Source organism: Phalangium opilio, unplaced genomic scaffold (genome assembly GCF_054372755.1).
Source record: "Phalangium opilio isolate 3A_F unplaced genomic scaffold, DU_Popi_V2 ptg000329l_1, whole genome shotgun sequence".
Classification (NCBI taxonomy): domain Eukaryota; kingdom Metazoa; phylum Arthropoda; class Arachnida; order Opiliones; family Phalangiidae; genus Phalangium; species Phalangium opilio.
Window position 1 is genome coordinate 8886108 of NW_028324226.1, and position 19037 is coordinate 8905144.

Here is a 19037-nt window from a genome sequence, read left to right on the forward strand (position 1 = left end):
GACGTTCACATGGCTACTTTCTTCCCCCCATTGTTAAATATTTTATCAATTAACAATTGAAAGTAAGGGTACTTTTCTGATCTGATTCCATTATATCAACTTATCTGGGTAGAAAACATTGGATGAACAATGATAATGCCTTTATCAAAATTATAATACTGCCAATGTCAATGAAAGCTACCTAATAAACTTCAGCGACCACCAGAGAATATTTTGCGAGAGGAGTTGAAATTGAGTCTGCCAAGGCAATATAAGGAAGAACCTTCGGCTTTTGATGTATCCAAAGAGAGTATAGAGAGGGAGTGGAAAGTGAGGCAGAACTTGTTGCCCTTTTTAATCGCATATTTCTAGCGCGCAGTACAGAGGTGTTTCCGTTTATGACGTCAAATACGTTGATAGTATATCGTAGGTGGCGCGCCCGTAGCCCATTCAAAATCGACCAAGCCGGAAACTATCTCGTACCTCTAGTTATATTTAGGAACAACAAGTATTTTAGGCTTGTGGAGCGGGGAAGCTTCCACTCCTCCAATTTATTCTCTTTGGTATATCCACGACTCCTGTTACTGGTTTGAATATTTCTAGTCATAGAGAGAATAGAAATTAAAATATTGGTAATATTGAATAAAATATTATTAAGCTTCTACTCCTATGGTGCTACCTTAATCAGAGAATAAAGTAAGCAGCGGCGGGTAGGTAAAAAAACTAAAAATTATTTGAAATACGTCACAGACATCATGTGACGCCAAGAGACAAAAACTCCGTATGGAGTGGAATTGTACAACTAGTCCTTTGCAGCGAAAGGAAATGCTAGTTTTCGAAATAAAACTAAGTAAGTTTCTCTCAACAACACCTCTCCTCGGTCACGTGCCTCTGACATATTTCAAATAATTTATATCCACCCCACAGGGCTCCCATCTGGTCTCTAAAATACCTAAAAGTCTCTACTTTTTGGGTAGGTCTCTAAACCACCCTAAAATCGCCATTTGGTCTCTAAACCACCCTATTTTCAAAAATTCCAGTTTTTAATATTCAATCTAAAGTTTTTTGCAACAGTAAAACTATTCTCACTCCGATCCACAGGGAATTATTAAACGCTATAACCTTTACAAATGACCTTGGCAATATCTCGCCAAATTGAACTATGTGTTTCCGGGTTTTCTCATTGGCTGATGGAACTGTGTTTAGAAAGTAAATTCGTCTTGGCTCGGAGAGGTTTATTTTGGTTTTTCAACTTTTTTTGTGATACTTCCGTACAAATAAAGATCTAATTTTGATTTTGAATTGGTCTCTATTTGGTTCCTATTTCCAAGAATTTGGTCCTTATTTTACCCTATTTTTACCGTGAAAGGTCTCTTTTTTCACTATTATTTTAAGAAATTTCTGTGGGAGCCCTGGGTCCCCACCGCTGCCTACTTTGAAACCCCTTTAAGAGGAGTAGAAGTTTCGTTCTAATCGGTAATAGGGGTTCTTCGACCATAAGTTTATAAAATATGATCCATAAGTATTGTTAAGTTTTACAAAAGAGACTTATTAAAGTTATAAAAGCATTTTATTAGGCATTCTGTTAATCAGCTCGCGATCCGATAACTAGTGCCACGTCGGTGTTAAGTTCGGTCTTTTTATATCTCATATAAAGAAGTTACTTTTTTAATCTTAATTTTAGTTATTATCAATTTGTCCTTTGTCCCTCTTATAACATCCTTCTTTCGTTATTTTACATGTTTCAATCATCTACAGAATAATAGATCTAGGAACAATAATTCTTACAATAAATAATACAAGGTTAATAAAATTTTGCAATTATACATTAGTATCTTCCATAATTATAGTCTTGTAATGAACTATAACGTTCAGGTGGTCTGCGAATTCTTGTCGACATGCGAGGTGGCTGTAGACTTTGATAACTTTCATCACGGGCACTTTCTGAGACTTCAGAATGGGTTGGTGTCGATAGTACTGGATTGGTTTTTCTCTGATTAGTTGATGATAAGGCTTGTAGAATTGTTCTGGTTGGGTGGTGTGCTGGCGATTGAGAAACTGGAAATTGCCGCTGTTGGTCATGACTATTCTGCAACCCTATTTTAACAACCGCAGTGGGACGTTCCGATATTGCTGACTGGTTTTGAGGATAATTTACACTTTGCTGAAGATATTTAGTTGCTGGTGTTTCTTGTCTCCTAGTAGTGTCTGGTCGAAGGTGTATTCGGTTTCTCCTGAAGTTCTGACCCTTTGATGTTCTTATGTGGTATGATTGCGGTTCTTCTGCCTGAGCCGTGATGATAGCTGGTAGCCATGTTCGGTGGGCGGCAAAGTATCTTACATTCTGACCAACGTGAAGTGGGGGAAGAGTAGTTCTCACATTCCTTTGTCGATTGATGTTACTTTGGTTCCGTCTTAATACTCGTTCGATCTCATCTGTTGGATAATGTGGTTTCAGGGTTTCGGCATTGGTAGTTAATGGTGTTCTTATACGACGTCCCATTAGCATTTCTGCGGGTGAGGGGCCATTGGCTTTGGGAGTAGATCGATATTCCATCAGTACATGGTCCAGACCCTTTCCTTCATGCTTGGCTTTGATCATGGAATTTTTAAGCGTTTGTATCGCTCTTTCAGCCATGCCGTTGGATTGTGGGTAATGAGGGCTTGAAGTCACATGGTCGACATGCCATTGTTGCAGGAATGCTCTAAACTGAGACGAATTGAAGGGTGGGCCATTATCCGAGACAATGCGTTGGGGTGCCCCGTGACGGGCAAATTGGGCGTTCATGAATTCGATGACAGAATGGGCATTCGTGGTTCTTAATTCCTTGGCTTCTATGTATTTGGAGTAGTAGTCCACCATAAGAATGAAGTGTTTGGAGTCGATTTGAAATAAGTCTGTACCAACAATTTGCCACGGGTACTGAGGTATTGGGTGAGCGGTTATCGGTGGCTTTTGGTTTGCGGGATCTCGGCTACGACAGGTAGAGCAGCTTTGGATATGCTGCGTTAATTCTGTTATCATGTTTGGCCAAAAAAACATTCTCCTTTGCTCTTGCTATAGAACTGTTAATTCCGTAATGGGCTGCGCCGTGGATCCGTTCTACGAGTTCGGTCTGTAGTGCTTTTGGTACAACCAAGTTAGTTCCTCTGAAGGTTAGGCCATCTTGCGTGTACAGTTCTGTCTGATATGGCCAGAATGGTACTGCTTCCGAGGGTATTTGTTTCCGATGTTTCGGCCATCCTTCAGTGATGTATTCCCTATAAGAGCTAATGTAGGGTCTAGGTCTGTGGCTGATTTATATTTTTCTTGACTGGCTGTAGTTAGTGTTGTCACAGCATAGAGAGCAGTGTGTGGTCCATCCAACGAGTCCGTGTTTATTCCTTGATTTTGCTGAGGGGCCCGAGATAAAGTATCTGCCACATACAATTGACTCCCTGGTACGTAAATTAGAGTTGGATTGTACCGAAACAGACGTAGTAGAAGACGTTGTAGTCTCGGTGATAGCAGGTGAAGCGGTTTCTTGACAATTGATAGTAACGGACTATGATCAGTTTGAACCGTTACTTGGGTTCCAGCAATGTAGAAATCAAAGTGTTCACAAGCGTGGACTATGGCGAGCATCTCTTTCTCAATTTGAGCGTATCGCATTTGGGTGTCGGTGAATGTTGTCGAGGTGTAAGCTATTGGTTGATGGTTTTGCATGAAGACGGCTCCGACGCCAAATTGACTGGCGTCTGTTGAAATTACGTTGGGCTGTTTAGGGTCGTAGAACCTTAACACTGGCGCCGATGCTAAACGAGATTTAAGTGCGTCATAATGCTTTTGGTGTGTTTCAGTCCAAATCTGCCAGAAGGCGCTTTGCGCATCGAGGACTGTAAATACCTTGCAACCTTGCAAATCAGCAAAGATTTCTTGGGTTGTTGGGAGCGGATATGGTTGGCGTTTGATAGCTCCGTTTAAATTCCGCGGGTCGAGACAGATTCGGACTTCTTGCTTTACAATTTCTCCAGGATATGTGGGTTTTGGAACCACGACGATGTTGTGTATCCATTCCGTTGGTTCATTGACTTGTGTTATTATGTCTTGTTCGAGCATCCGTGCAAGAGCTTCACTCGTGGCTTGACGATAAGCGTGTGGGATTTTATGACATGCGGACGTAATTGGAATTGCGTTTGGTTTAAGTTTGATGTCGTATTCCGCCGGAAGCTTCCAATAGTGTCAAAGACCATGTGATATTGATTGACGAGTTCCTGAGCAGTGGTGGGAGTTTGCGTCTTCAATGTGGCGTGAATCTGGGCTGTCTTGGCGGTGAAAGAGGGAGGCTGTGTTCCTAGTGGTGTTAGTGTTCGATGAATGAGACCAAGTTGCTGTGATGCCCGTGCTCCAAGTATCGGCGTACGGTCTTGTGAGGTAACGTAAAATGGGCATTCGAGTAAGCAAGCAACTCCAGAAGTGCTAGGGAGGTGAGTCACTCCGTCAATTGGTATGGAATGGCCAGAATACGACGAAACTGTGTATAGTGGTTTTTCTAATGGTGGTTGTTCGGGTAGAGCGTCGTACATTTTTCTCGTGATTATGTTAACCTGGGATCCAGTGTCCACCTTGAATTTGTGGCGAGTGTTGTAAATGTATAAGTCGTCGTATAATTCATCGTCGACGATATCTGTTGGTCGGGAAGTTGTAGTATGGCACGAAAGATCATGTGAAAGAATCGAAGTCGGTTGGCAAAGAGGGCGTAGACTGATGCTATATGTGAAGTAAGTGCCGTCGTCGTCTTGGAAATCGTTGTAATATCCATCAGTATTGTCATTATCAAGTGGTTGTACCTGATGCTGCCCATAATACCTCTGAATGGCGGGCAAGTCTGATGGATTAAAGTCGTGAGTTTGAAGTTGGAAGGCTGAGCGACAGGTTGCGGCCCAATGGCCCTTGGTGTGGCATTTAAGACACATGGTATCCCTTGCCGGGCAAGGGCGGCGTACATGATGCGTACCACAGAATCTACATGATGATCCTTGTCGTTGATATCCTTCTTGGTTAGGTTTACGGGGTGGAGGCTGATATCCTTGATTTTGATATCGTTGAGAGAATGCCAGAGGTCGAGTAGATCGAGTTTGAAAGGAGTGGGTTCTTTGGTGTGGGTTGTTTGCTGTTCTACGCTGATTGATAGCATCGACTGATGTTGTTTCGGAAAGCGTTGTTTTGGATGCTTGGGATGAGGACATTACTTGTGCTTGAGAGTTGGCGATTTCGTAAGCTTTGCATGTAAGGACAGCCATGTCGAGGTCTAGCGTGTTACCCTTGTTGAGAAGTTGCTTCCTTAATTCTTCGTCGTTAATTCCTGCTACTATCATGGTACGTAGTAGAGGTTTCTGTAAGTCCTTGAGCTCACAGGCTTGTGCTTTAGTCTTGAGGTCCGTATAGAAGTCGTCGAATGTCTGGTGAGGGGCTTGCCTGGCTTTTATAAAAGCGTACTGATGAAAGATGTCTGTCTTGCAAGGGGCATAGTACTTGTCGAATGCTGCCAAAATGATGTCCAGAGTTCGATCCTCGATCGCTTCTGTTATGTCTAACGTCTTATAGATTCGTCTGCCTGCTGCCCCCAGTATATGTAGAAACGTGGCTACTTGCGTTTTATTCGATTCCTTTTTTTAGTTTGGCGGCTTCGGTGAAGTATTCAAATTCTTCCTTATATATCTTCCATGCCGACGCTGGATCTGTGCCAGGTTCAAAAGCTTTGGGACTTGTGATAGATGCCATCGCGAAGAAATGTCTGGTGCGAACTAATTAATTATTGCTACGTTATTAAACCCGACTCTATCACCATGTTAAGTTTTACAAAAGAGACTTATTAAAGTTATAAAAGCATTTTATTAGGGATTCTGTTAATCAGCTCGCGATCCGATAACTAGTGCCGCGTCGGTGTTAAGTTCGGTCTTTTTATATCTCATATAAAGAAGTTACTTTTTTAATCTTAATTTTAGTTATTATCAATTTGTCCTTTGACCCTCTTATAACAAGTATGACACTTTCTATAAAGCTAGAGACTAACTGAGAGCTAGTTCGAGAACGACCAAGCGAGAATTGACTACACGCGGTTTTGCAGTCCATCTTCCTATTTAGACTCACCAGTCGTCTCTTTGCGAGATTCTATGACGTTTCACCTACGTCACTTCATAACAAGCTCTCAGTATTCCAGCGACAAACTTATGGAACATATCTAATGAACTTATGTTGTTACAAACAGGAAGGGAAATTTGTTTGCATCACTGAAGCACCGCTTCTGGACAATGTGGTCAAAGATGGGGAGAAAACCTGAAAGAAATCGGCGCACTAACTGTGGAACTGTTCAGGTCCGGGGGACGCTAGAAATGGGGGAAGAATACTCGGAAAAATGGCGGGCAGTCTTCTTCAGACGAATCACGTAGACCGCCCGCCATTTTTCAAAGTATTCCTCCCCCATTTCTAGCGATCCACCGGACCTAAACTGTTCCAAAGTTCGCGCTCATATATCTCTCAGATTTCGCATCCTTCGACCATCGTCCTTGATGTGGTTTCATAAAGTTTACCTCTCACTAAGACCCCTATCTTTTATCCCTGCACTTGCCTTGTTATTTGAACGGCCCTTCACTTTCAAGTTTAGCTTTTGCCTTATCCCTAATGCTTTTAATTGGAGCAAACATGTTGTCTTTTGAAAGGAAATATAAGGTTCAAAGCTTCATTTAGTTACTTATGACCCTCGGAACGAACAACTATCTACATTAACGTATGGCTATTATGACATAACTTAAAGGGAGTATGAAGAGTGTTCAATGCCTTTATACTCGCTTTAATTCTTATGTTCATTTATTCTACGTAAAGCCAGTAACTGGTGAGACTGTGTTGAAATATTTTTTCGTTCCTACCATGAGATGGAGCCCTTCTCATTAGAAGATGCGATTCAGTGGAGTTTTACTTTATTTAAATTTCCCCCAATCTGGTCACACGTTAAATAACTGTATATAAATCATCTCGAACTATGAAAATATCACATTATGACCAACATGAAGTTTTAAAAGCCCTGTTTTACAATTCAAAACCTCCCACCGTCCCACGACCAGCGATTGCCAGAAAAATGTAGTAGGTAATTTATCTTATGGTAAACCGGGTTTTTGATTTTTGCCCCCAATATGTTTAATACACCTAATAGTAAGGAAAAAGGGCTAAAAGCATTTTATTTTTTACTTAAAATGTTAAGTGCACTGTGCACCTGGGTTTTTGGGGGGAGGCGCTAGAGTAATTTAACTTCTGTAGATGAACAGCTTATGCTTAACTTCAAACATTTTAATATATTCTTAATAGAAAAACTATTTTTTGAGATTAAATTAGATGTTTAATTATCCATGAATACGCCTTTAACAAAAGACTGTTTAAATACCGTATCCTTATTCTAAATACGGATAGATGGATTTTTTCTTATTTTAGCAAACTTTTTCATCAAATTGAGAAACACTTATCTATGCAAATTCTGAAAAAATCGTTTCTCAATACTGCTATCTATAAATCATACCATAAGGGAGCTATATATTATTTTCTTATGATCATACACTGAAAGTCACAAACACTCGCTAGTTAAATGATGCACAAGGTCGTGATCTTTCAGTTAAACAACGATGAACCTTAAAGGTGTGATAAATTCAAATGAGTCGAGATGATCCCCTTACACTGTAAGCGTCACAACATGTGATTTTCAAATACCATCAATATTGAGTTATTTTTGTGCATTTTTATAGGCCTAGTTTTTAAAGGTTACGCAATGTGGTAAGATTATAAGAAAACAAAGGATGTCTTGAAAAGCGTTACAAGCACCAATCGGAAGCAAAAAACCCGTACAAAATCTCCTCACAATGTGTTTTGAAGGAAGGAATAAAACTACTTCCTCTTTCCAACTTCCTTTCAAAATATCAAGTTAAGAATTAGCCAAGTCTTGTGAGTGAGTTTCCGAAAGAGAGAGAGAAAGGCACGAATTAAGGGAGTTTTATCGTCGTCGCACTATTACTAACTCAGGTTCTGGAATTTCCAGACACGTGCCCATCCCTGCACCATCCTCATCGGATGATAATTGCCCCGAGATATTAATTACACGATAAGACTGTTGAATGAAACTTCTAGATGATCTCGGGGACGTTTCTCCATTCGATTTTGGTAAGTGATTTCTTTAAAAAAATAGGTTTGAATTGAATAGGTTAAAAATCGTATTCAAATGTCGGTATCTATGTAGCATGTGAGAGTAAAAAAGGGTTGGTTTCCTTGCGAATGCTAATCAGAAGGTTCCCGATGGTGGACCTTTGTTGCATCCAAATTACTATTGAGAGCCTTTGAAGGATTATGGCCAATTGGAAAACCCTTGTTCTTGTATAGGGAATTATGTTAAGTGAAAACCCAAAAACTTAAAATTATTTGATGATGGCCATGAAATAGCGTTTTCAAAACTATATTCAGGTTTATAGCTATGTGGGATAGCTTAGCTAGTTAGAAACAAGACACAAATGAAAAAATTTTCATAATAAAGGAGCTTATAAATTTGTATCATCTGGTACTGGAATTTTAAGGTAGCTTCGCTTAGTTTTGAAAGCACAGAGGTGTGAAGTAATCTGGATCTAAGTACTGCCCTCTGTAACTAAAGCATGGTTTTCACTTGACCGAAAAAAACTGCTTTGCAGCTGGGCGTCAAACGTCAGGTTCGTTTTTTACATTTACGCCCAGCGTTATAGCGTTTTCACTTAGCGTAGTGCATGCAAATAATGGAACCATTAAAGGGACACTATTGGCAAAAATTAAGTATTTTTATTCTGATTCCTTATGTTAAAATATGCCGCCTTGAATTTTTTCAGATTTTTTGAAGCGCTATTTATAGTATTAAACAATATTTGAAGTTTTGTATCCAAAACATGCATTTGAATTCTGATACAGCGACCTACCGGCCAATCAGCGCCCGCGATTTATAAGAGTCAACCCCCAAAGGTTTTCTCGGGCGAGTCTCATTTGCGTCGTCTGCATTATGTTCAGAAATATGTTTTCTACTTTTTAGCACTCGAAAGAAAGACGCGTTTTCGATCGTTTAACGATAAGCGGATTAGAAACTTTAGTAATTAGCAGGTTTATGCTTTTATACGTTTCACTTAAACTCAAATTACTCTCGTAATCTTATTATATTAATCAAAAATGTCTTGATTAGAATCAAGTCCTAAAAAGTATCGATAAGACTGAGCTTATCACTTCACTGAAGGATCAGATATTAATTTTTCTTTTAAATTGAAACTTAAAGGCATGCTTAAGAAAAAACAACGTTCCATTACCGTTTTCCGTTGAAATAACTTATTTTACAAGTAATCAATTTCAAAAATTTACTTATCTCGGGTTTTCGGGCACAATTCCATTCCCCCAAAACATTTTATCATTACATTAATTACTTCTGAGAGAGTACGTGTATGACATTGAGTTTTAAAAGGTTCCCCCATTTGTGCCCGGCATGCTTCGCAGTGGATAAGTTTTAAAACAATGGCGGAAAATTAAGTAGGGACAGTTAGATTTTTACTCGTGGTTATGCAAAATGATGTAATGTCTAGTGTACTTCAGTCAACAGTCATACTGTTCATTCTCATAGCTCAGGACATGATTAATGCTGCTCACTATTTTTCTCTCTAGTTTCAAACAATGGTTAGAGACCATTCAGTGCCGCAGGTCGCACATGAATATATTTCAACTACAGTTTACATAAATTCTCCGTGGTCGTACTATTAGCGTGTTAAGCACTAATTTGTTCAGAACATGTCTCGAAAGGGTGCTTGTTGTAAGTTTTTAAAGCAGTGTTGCCAATGTGTGGGTAATTTCCCACATCGTGGGAAATTTAGGTTTGGTTTTAGGCTCTGTGGGGAAAAAGTAATATTTTTCCGAGATCTATCAAATGTCGGAATTTTCCTGTTCAAGGGTTAACAGTGCAAAATTTTCGAAAATGCACTAATTTTAACTGCACAGTTAAAATTAGTGCATTTTCGAAAATTTTATCCGGTTTAATAATTTCAAGCGACATTTTGAAATAAATTCGGTGATTTTAAGTTTGGCACTGAAAAAAAAGAAAGCATATTTTGAGAATTTTAAAGCTCTATAGCATTTGTACATATTGTCAAAACCATGCGGAGTGATATTCCATATTAAACTTAGTATGATAAAATAGTCCAGATAAATATGACTGTAAAAGAGGGGGTGTGGGAAATGCGGCAAATTTTTAAAATGGAAGTGGGAAAATCCACTTTCTAACATTAGCAACGCTGATTTGAAGGTTTTGGTCATGGCTAAACAGACCGCTCATTCAGGTTTTTATTGTTTTAAAGCTTATTTTGACACGTTATCTCTAAAAAGTAATTAATGTAATGATAAAATGTTTTGGGGGAATGGAATTGTGCCCGAAAACCCGAGATAAGTAAATTTTTGAAATTGATTACTTGTAAAATAAGTTATTTCAACGGAAAACGGTAATGGAACGTTGTTTTTTCTTAAGCATGCCTTTAAGTTTCAATTAAAAAGAAAAATTAATATCTGATCCTTCAGTGAAGTGATAAGCTCAGTCTTATCGATACTTTTTAGGACTTGATTCTAATCAAGACATTTTTGATTAATATCTGTTCCTTCAGTCTTCATTTTAATTAAGGATGTTAAGAAACAGTTTTACATTTTCAAAATCTGCACTAAGCAGAAACATATATAATTATAAAGGGGACCATAACTTTAGCTCAATCAGACATTTATTTATAATGATACTTCAAAAAAAACGTAAATCATTAAAAGTTTGGGCAAGAACCCACAAACACCCGGGGCAAGAACCCACAAGCACCCGGGGTAAGAACCTACAAACACCCGGGGCAAGAACCCACAAACACCCGGGGCAAGAACCCACAAACACCCGGGGCAAGTACCCACAAACACCCGGGGCAATGCCCACAAGCACCCGGGGCAAGTGCCCACAAGCACCCGGGGCAAGCACCCACAAGTACCTACAAACACCCACAAGTACCTACATGCACCCACAAGTACCTACAAGCACCCACAAGTACCTACAAACACCCACAAGTACCTACAAGCAGCCACAAGTACCTACAAACACCCAAAATACCTACAAGCAGCCACAAGTACCTACAAACACCCACAAGTACCTACAAACACCCACAAGTACCTACAAGCACCCTCAAGTACCTACAAGCACCCTCAAGTACCTACAAACACCCTCAAGTACCTACAAACACCCACAAGTACCTGCAAACACCCACAAGTACCTACACAAACACAAACAAGTACCTACAAACACGCACAAGTACCTGCAAACACCCACAAGTACCTACAAACACCCTCAAGTACATACAAACACCCTCAAGTACCTACAAACACCATCAAGTACCTACAAGCACCCTCAAGTACCCACAAGCACCCTCAAGTACCCACAAGTACCTACAAACACCCACAAGTACCTACAAACACCCTCAAGTACCTACAAACACCCTCAAGTACCTACAAGCACCCTCAAGTACCCACAAGTACCCTCAAGTACCCACAAGTACCTACAAACACCCACAAGTACCCTCAAGTACCCACAAGTACCTACAAACACCCACAAGTACCTACAAACACCCACAAGTACCTACAATCACCCACAAGTACCTACAATCACCCACAAGTACCTACAAGCACCCACAAGTACCTACAAGCACCCACAAGTACCTACAAGCACCCACAAGTACCTACAAACACCCACAAGTACCTACAAACACCCACAAGTACCTACAAGCAGCCACAAGTACCTACAAACACCCACAAGTACCTACAAGCACCCTCAAGTACCTACAAGCACCCTCAAGTACCTACAAACACCCTCAAGTACCTACAAACACCCACAAGTACCTGCAAACACCCACAAGTACCTACACAAACACAAACAAGTACCTACAAACACGCACAAGTACCTGCAAACACCCACAAGTACCTGCAAACACCCTCAAGTACCCACAAGCACCCTCAAGTACCCACAAGCACCCTCAAGTACCCACAAGTACCCACTAGTACCTACAAACACCCACAAGTACCCTCAAGTACCCACAAGTACCTACAAACACCCACAAGTACCTACAAACACGCACAAGTACCTACAAACACCCACAAGTACCTGCAAACACCCACAAGTACCTACACAAACACCCACAAGTACCTACAAACACGCACAAGTACCTACAAACACGCACAAGTACCTACAAACACGCACAAGTACCTACAAACACGCACAAGTACCTGCAAACACGCACAAGTACCTACAAACACGCACAAGTACCTGCAAGCACCCACAAGTACTTACAAGCACCCACAAGTACTTACAAGCACCCACAAGTACCTACAAACACCCACAAGTACCTACAAACACGCACAAGTACCTACAAACACGCACAAGTACCTACAAACACGCACAAGTACCTACAAACACCCACAAGTACCTGCAAGCACCCACAAGTACCTACAAGCACCCACAAGTACCTACAAGCACCCACAAGTACCTAAAAGCACCCAGAAGTACCTACAAGCACCCACAAACACCCACAAGCACCCACAAGTACCTACAAGCACCCACAAACACCCACAAGTACCCACAAGCACCCACAAGTACCCACAAGCACCCACAAGTACCCACAAGCACCCTCAAGTACCAACAAGAACCTAAAAACACCCACAAGAACCTACAAACACCCACAAGAACCTACAAACACCCACAAGAACCTACAAACACCCACAAGAACCTACAAACACTCACAAGTACCTACAAACACGCACAAGTACCTACAAATACGCACAAGTACCCACAAACACCCACAAGTACCTACAAACACGCACAAGTACCAACAAACACCCACAAGTACCTACAAACACGCACAAGTACCTACAAACACGCACAAGTACCTGCAAACACGCACAAGTACCTACAAACACCCACAAGTACCTACAAACACCCACAAGTACCTGCAAGCACCCACAAGTACCTACAAGCACCCACAAGTACCTACAAGCACCCACAAGTACCTACAAGCACCCACAAGTACCTACAAGCACCCACAAGTACCTACAAGCACCCACAAGTACCTACAAGCACCCACAAGCACCCACAAGTACCTACAAGCACCCACAAGTACCTACAAGCACCCACAAGTACCTACAAGCACCCACAAGTACCTACAAGCACCCACAAGTACCTACAAGCACCCACAAGTACCTACAAACACCCACAAGTACCTACAAGCACCCTCAAGTACCTACAAACACCCTCAAGTACCTACAAACACCCTCAAGTACCTACAAACACCCACAAGTACCTACAATCACCCACAAGTACCTACAATCACCCACAAGTACCTACAAGCACCCACAAGTACATACAAGCACCCACAAGTACCTACAAGCACCCACAAGTACCTACAAACACCCACAAGTACCTACAAACACCCACAAGTACCTACAAGCAGCCACAAGTACCTACAAACACCCACAAGTACCTACAAGCACCCTCAAGTACCTACAAGCACCCTCAAGTACCTACAAACACCCTCAAGTACCTACAAACACCCACAACTACCTACAAACACCCACAAGTACCTGCAAACACCCACAAGTACCTACAAGCACCCTCAAGTACCTACAAGCACCCTCAAGTACCTGCAAACACCCTCAAGTACCCACAAGCACCCTCAAGTACCCACAAGTACCCACTAGTACCTACAAACACCCACAAGTACCCTCAAGTACCCACAAGTACCTACAAACACCCACAAGTACCTACAAACACGCACAAGTACCTACAAACACCCACAAGTACCTACAAACACCCACAAGTACCTACACAAACACCCACAAGTACCTACAAACACGCACAAGTACCTACAAACACGCACAAGTACCTACAAACACGCACAAGTACCTACAAACACGCACAAGTACCTGCAAACACGCACAAGTACCTACAAACACGCACAAGTACCTGCAAGCACCCACAAGTACTTACAAGCACCCACAAGTACTTACAAGCACCCACAAGTACCTACAAACACCCACAAGTACCTACAAACACGCACAAGTACCTACAAACACGCACAAGTACCTACAAACACCCACAAGTACCTGCAAGCACCCACAAGTACCTACAAGCACCCACAAGTACCTACAAGCACCCACAAGTACCTAAAAGCACCCAGAAGTACCTACAAGCACCCACAAACACCCACAAGCACCCACAAGTACCTACAAGCACCCACAAACACCCACAAGTACCCACAAGCACCCACAAGTACCCACAAGCACCCACAAGTACCCACAAGCACCCTCAAGTACCAACAAGAACCTAAAAACACCCACAAGAACCTACAAACACCCACAAGAACCTACAAACACCCACAAGAACCTACAAACACCCACAAGAACCTACAAACACTCACAAGTACCTACAAACACGCACAAGTACCTACAAATACGCACAAGTACCCACAAACACCCACAAGTACCTACAAACACGCACAAGTACCAACAAACACCCACAAGTACCTACAAACACGCACAAGTACCTACAAACACGCACAAGTACCTGCAAACACGCACAAGTACCTACAAACACCCACAAGTACCTACAAACACCCACAAGTACCTGCAAGCACCCACAAGTACCTACAAGCACCCACAAGTACCTACAAGCACCCACAAGTACCTACAAGCACCCACAAGTACCTACAAGCACCCACAAGTACCTACAAGCACCCACAAGTACCTACAAGCACCCACAAGTACCTACAAGCACCCACAAGCACCCACAAGTACCTACAAGCACCCACAAGTACCTACAAGCACCCACAAGTACCTACAAGCACCCACAAGTACCTACAAGCACCCACAAGTACCTACAAACACCCACAAGTACCTACAAGCACCCTCAAGTACCTACAAACACCCTCAAGTACCTACAAACACCCTCAAGTACCTACAAACACCCACAAGTACCTACAAACACCCACAAGTACCTGCAAACACCCACAAGTACCTACACAAACACAAACAAGTACCTACAAACACGCACAAGTACCTGCAAACACCCACAAGTACCTACAAACACCCTCAAGTACCCACAAGCACCCTCAAGTACCCACTAGTACCTACAAACACCCACAAGTACCCTCAAGTACCCACAAGTACCCTCAAGTACCCACAAGTACCCACAAGTACCTACAAACACCCACAAGTACCTACAAACACGCACAAGTACCTACAAACACCCACAAGTACCTACAAACACCCACAAGTACCTACAAACACCCACAAGTACCTACACAAACACAAACAAGTACCTACAAACACCCACAAGTACCTGCAAACACCCACAAGTACCTACAAACACGCACAAGTACCTACAAACACGCACAAGTACCTACAAACACGCACAAGTACCTGCAAACACGCACAAGTACCTACAAACACGCACAAGTACCTACAAACACGCACAAGTACCTACAAACACCCACAAGTACCTGCAAGCACCCACAAGTACCTACAAGCACCCACAAGTACCTACAAGCACCCACAAGTACCTAAAAGCACCCACAAGTACCTACAAGCACCCACAAACACCCACAAGCACCCACAAGTACCTACAAGCACCCACAAACACCCACAAGTACCCACAAGCACCCACAAGTACCCACAAGCACCCTCAAGTACCCACAAGCACCCTCAAGTACCAACAAGAACCTAAAAACACCCACAAGAACCTACAAACACCCACAAGAACCTACAAACACCCACAAGAACCTACAAACACCCACAAGAACCTACAAACACCCACAAGAACCTACAAACACCCACAAGAACCTACAAACACTCACAAGTACCTACAAACACGCACAAGTACCTACAAACACGCACAAGTACCCACAAACACCCACAAGTACCTACAAACACCCACAAGTACCTACAAACACCCACAAGTACCTACAAGCAGCCACAAGTACCTACAAACACCCACAAGTACCTACAAGCACCCTCAAGTACCTACAAGCACCCTCAAGTACCTACAAACACCCTCAAGTACCTACAAGCACCCTCAAGTACCCACAAGTACCCTCAAGTACCCACAAGTACCTACAAACACCCACAAGTACCATCAAGTACCCTCAAGTACCTACAAGCACCCTCAAGTACCTACAAACACCCTCAAGTACCTACAAACACCCACAAGTACCTACAAACACCCACAAGTACCTACACAAACACAAACAAGTACCTACAAACACGCACAAGTACCTGCAAACACCCACAAGTACCTGCAAACACCCTCAAGTACCCACAAGCACCCTCAAGTACCCACAAGTACCCACTAGTACCTACAAACACCCACAAGTACCCTCAAGTACCCACAAGTACCTACAAACACCCACAAGTACCTACAAACACGCACAAGTACCTACAAACACCCACAAGTACCTACAAACACCCACAAGTACCTACACAAACACAAACAAGTACCTACAAACACGCACAAGTACCTACAAACACCCACAAGTACCTACAAACACCCACAAGTACCTACAAACACCCACAAGTACCTACAAACACGCACAAGTACCTACAAACACGCACAAGTACCTACAAACACGCACAAGTACCTGCAAACACGCACAAGTACCTACAAACACGCACAAGTACCTGCAAGCACCCACAAGTACTTACAAGCACCCACAAGTACTTACAAGCACCCACAAGTACTTACAAGGACCCACAAGTACCTACAAACACCCACAAGTACCTACAAACACGCACAAGTACCTACAAACACGCACAAGTACCTACAAACACGCACAAGTACCTACAAACACCCACAAGTACCTGCAAGCACCCACAAGTACCTACAAGCACCCACAAGTACCTACAAGCACCCACAAGTACCTAAAAGCACCCAGAAGTACCTACAAGCACCCACAAACACCCACAAGTACCTACAAGCACCCACAAACACCCACAAGTACCCACAAGCACCCACAAGTACCCACAAGCACCCTCAAGTACCCACAAGCACCCTCAAGTACCAACAAGAACCTAAAAACACCCACAAGAACCTACAAACACCCACAAGAACCTACAAACACCCACAAGAACCTACAAACACCCACAAGAACCTACAAACACTCACAAGTACCTACAAACACGCACAAGTACCTACAAATACGCACAAGTACCCACAAACACCACAAGTACCTACAAACACGCACAAGTACCAACAAACACCCATAAGTACCAAGAAACACCCACAAGTACCTACAAACACGCACAAGTACCTACAAACACGCACAAGTACCTACAAACACCCACAAGTACCTGCAAGCACCCACAAGCACCCACAAGCACCCACAAACACGCACAAGTACCTACAAATACGCACAAGTACCCACAAACACCCACAAGTACCTACAAACACGCACAAGTACCAACAAACACCCATAAGTACCAAGAAACACCCACAAGTACCTACAAACACGCACAAGTACCTACAAACACGCACAAGTACCTACAAACACCCACAAGTACCTGCAAGCACCCACAAGTACCTACAAGCACCCACAAGTACCTACAAGCACCCACAAGTACCTACAAACACCCACAAGTACCTACAAGCACCCTCAAGTACCTACAAACACCCTCAAGTACCTACAAACACCCTCAAGTACCTACAAACACCCACAAGTACCTACAAACACCCACAAGTACCTACAAACACCCACAAGTACCTGCAAACACCCACAAGTACCTGCAAACACCCACAAGTACCTACAAACACGCACAAGTACCTGCAAACACCCACAAGTACCTACAAACACCCTCAAGTACCCACAAGCACCCTCAAGTACCCACTAGTACCTACAAACACCCACAAGTACCCTCAAGTACCCACAAGTACCCTCAAGTACCCACAAGTACCCACAAGTACCTACAAACACCCACAAGTACCTACAAACACGCACAAGTACCTACAAACACCCACAAGTACCTACAAACACCCACAAGTACCTACAAACACCCACAAGTACCTACAAACACCCACAAGTACCTACACAAACACAAACAAGTACCTACAAACACCCACAAGTACCTGCAAACACCCACAAGTACCTGCAAACACCCACAAGTACCTACAAACACGCACAAGTACCTACAAACACGCACAAGTACCTACAAACACGCACAAGTACCTGCAAACACGCACAAGTACCTACAAACACGCACAAGTACCTACAAACACGCACAAGTACCTACAAACACCCACAAGTACCTGCAAGCACCCACAAGTACCTACAAGCACCCACAAGTACCTACAAGCACCCACAAGTACCTAAAAGCTCCCACAAGTACCTACAAGCACCCACAAACACCCACAAGCACCCACAAGTACCTACAAGCACCCACAAACACCCACAAGTACCCACAAGCACCCACAAGTACCCACAAGCACCCTCAAGTACCCACAAGCACCCTCAAGTACCAACAAGAACCTAAAAACACCCACAAGAACCTACAAACACCCACAAGAACCTACAAACACCCACAAGAACCTACAAACACCCACAAGAACCTACAAACACCCACAAGAACCTACAAACACCCAGAAGAACCTACAAACACTCACAAGTACCTACAAACACGCACAAGTACCTACAAACACGCACAAGTACCCACAAACACCCACAAGTACCTACAAACACCCACAAGTACCTACAAACACCCACAAGTACCTACAAGCAGCCACAAGTACCTACAAACACCCACAAGTACCTACAAGCACCCTCAAGTACCTACAAGCACCCTCAAGTACCTACAAACACCCTCAAGTACCTACAAACACCCACAAGTACCTACAAACACCCACAAGTACCTACAAACACCCACAAGTACCTGCAAACACCCACAAGTACCTACACAAACACAAACAAGTACCTACAAACACGCA

At 42.7% G+C, this 19037-nt stretch overlaps 2 protein-coding genes across 3 annotated transcripts in view; one reads left to right on the forward strand and one right to left on the reverse strand.

The window, feature by feature from the left end:
- Nucleotides 1-1807: 1807 nt before the first annotated feature.
- Nucleotides 1808-3004, reverse strand: LOC149610703 (uncharacterized). The gene has a single exon (XM_089859567.1). It carries the CDS (start codon nucleotides 3002-3004, stop codon nucleotides 1808-1810), a length of 1197 nt encoding a protein of 398 aa, XP_089715693.1.
- A 5102-nt stretch (nucleotides 3005-8106) lies between these two features.
- Nucleotides 8107-19037, forward strand: part of LOC149610704 (uncharacterized) — a 54695-nt gene continuing 43764 nt past the window's right edge. For both annotated transcript variants that reach the window (XM_089859239.1, XM_089859240.1), the window contains exon 1: nucleotides 8107-8167. In XM_089859239.1, the coding sequence (XP_089715365.1) occupies nucleotides 8122-8167 (46 nt within the window). In that variant the 5' untranslated portion in view covers nucleotides 8107-8121. The remainder of the gene's footprint in view (nucleotides 8168-19037) is intronic.

Excerpts from the sequence above, each read along its gene's own strand:
- LOC149610703 (XM_089859567.1), bottom strand. The coding sequence starts at position 3,004 with ATGATAACAGAATTAACGCAGCATATCCAAAGCTGCTCTACCTGTCGT.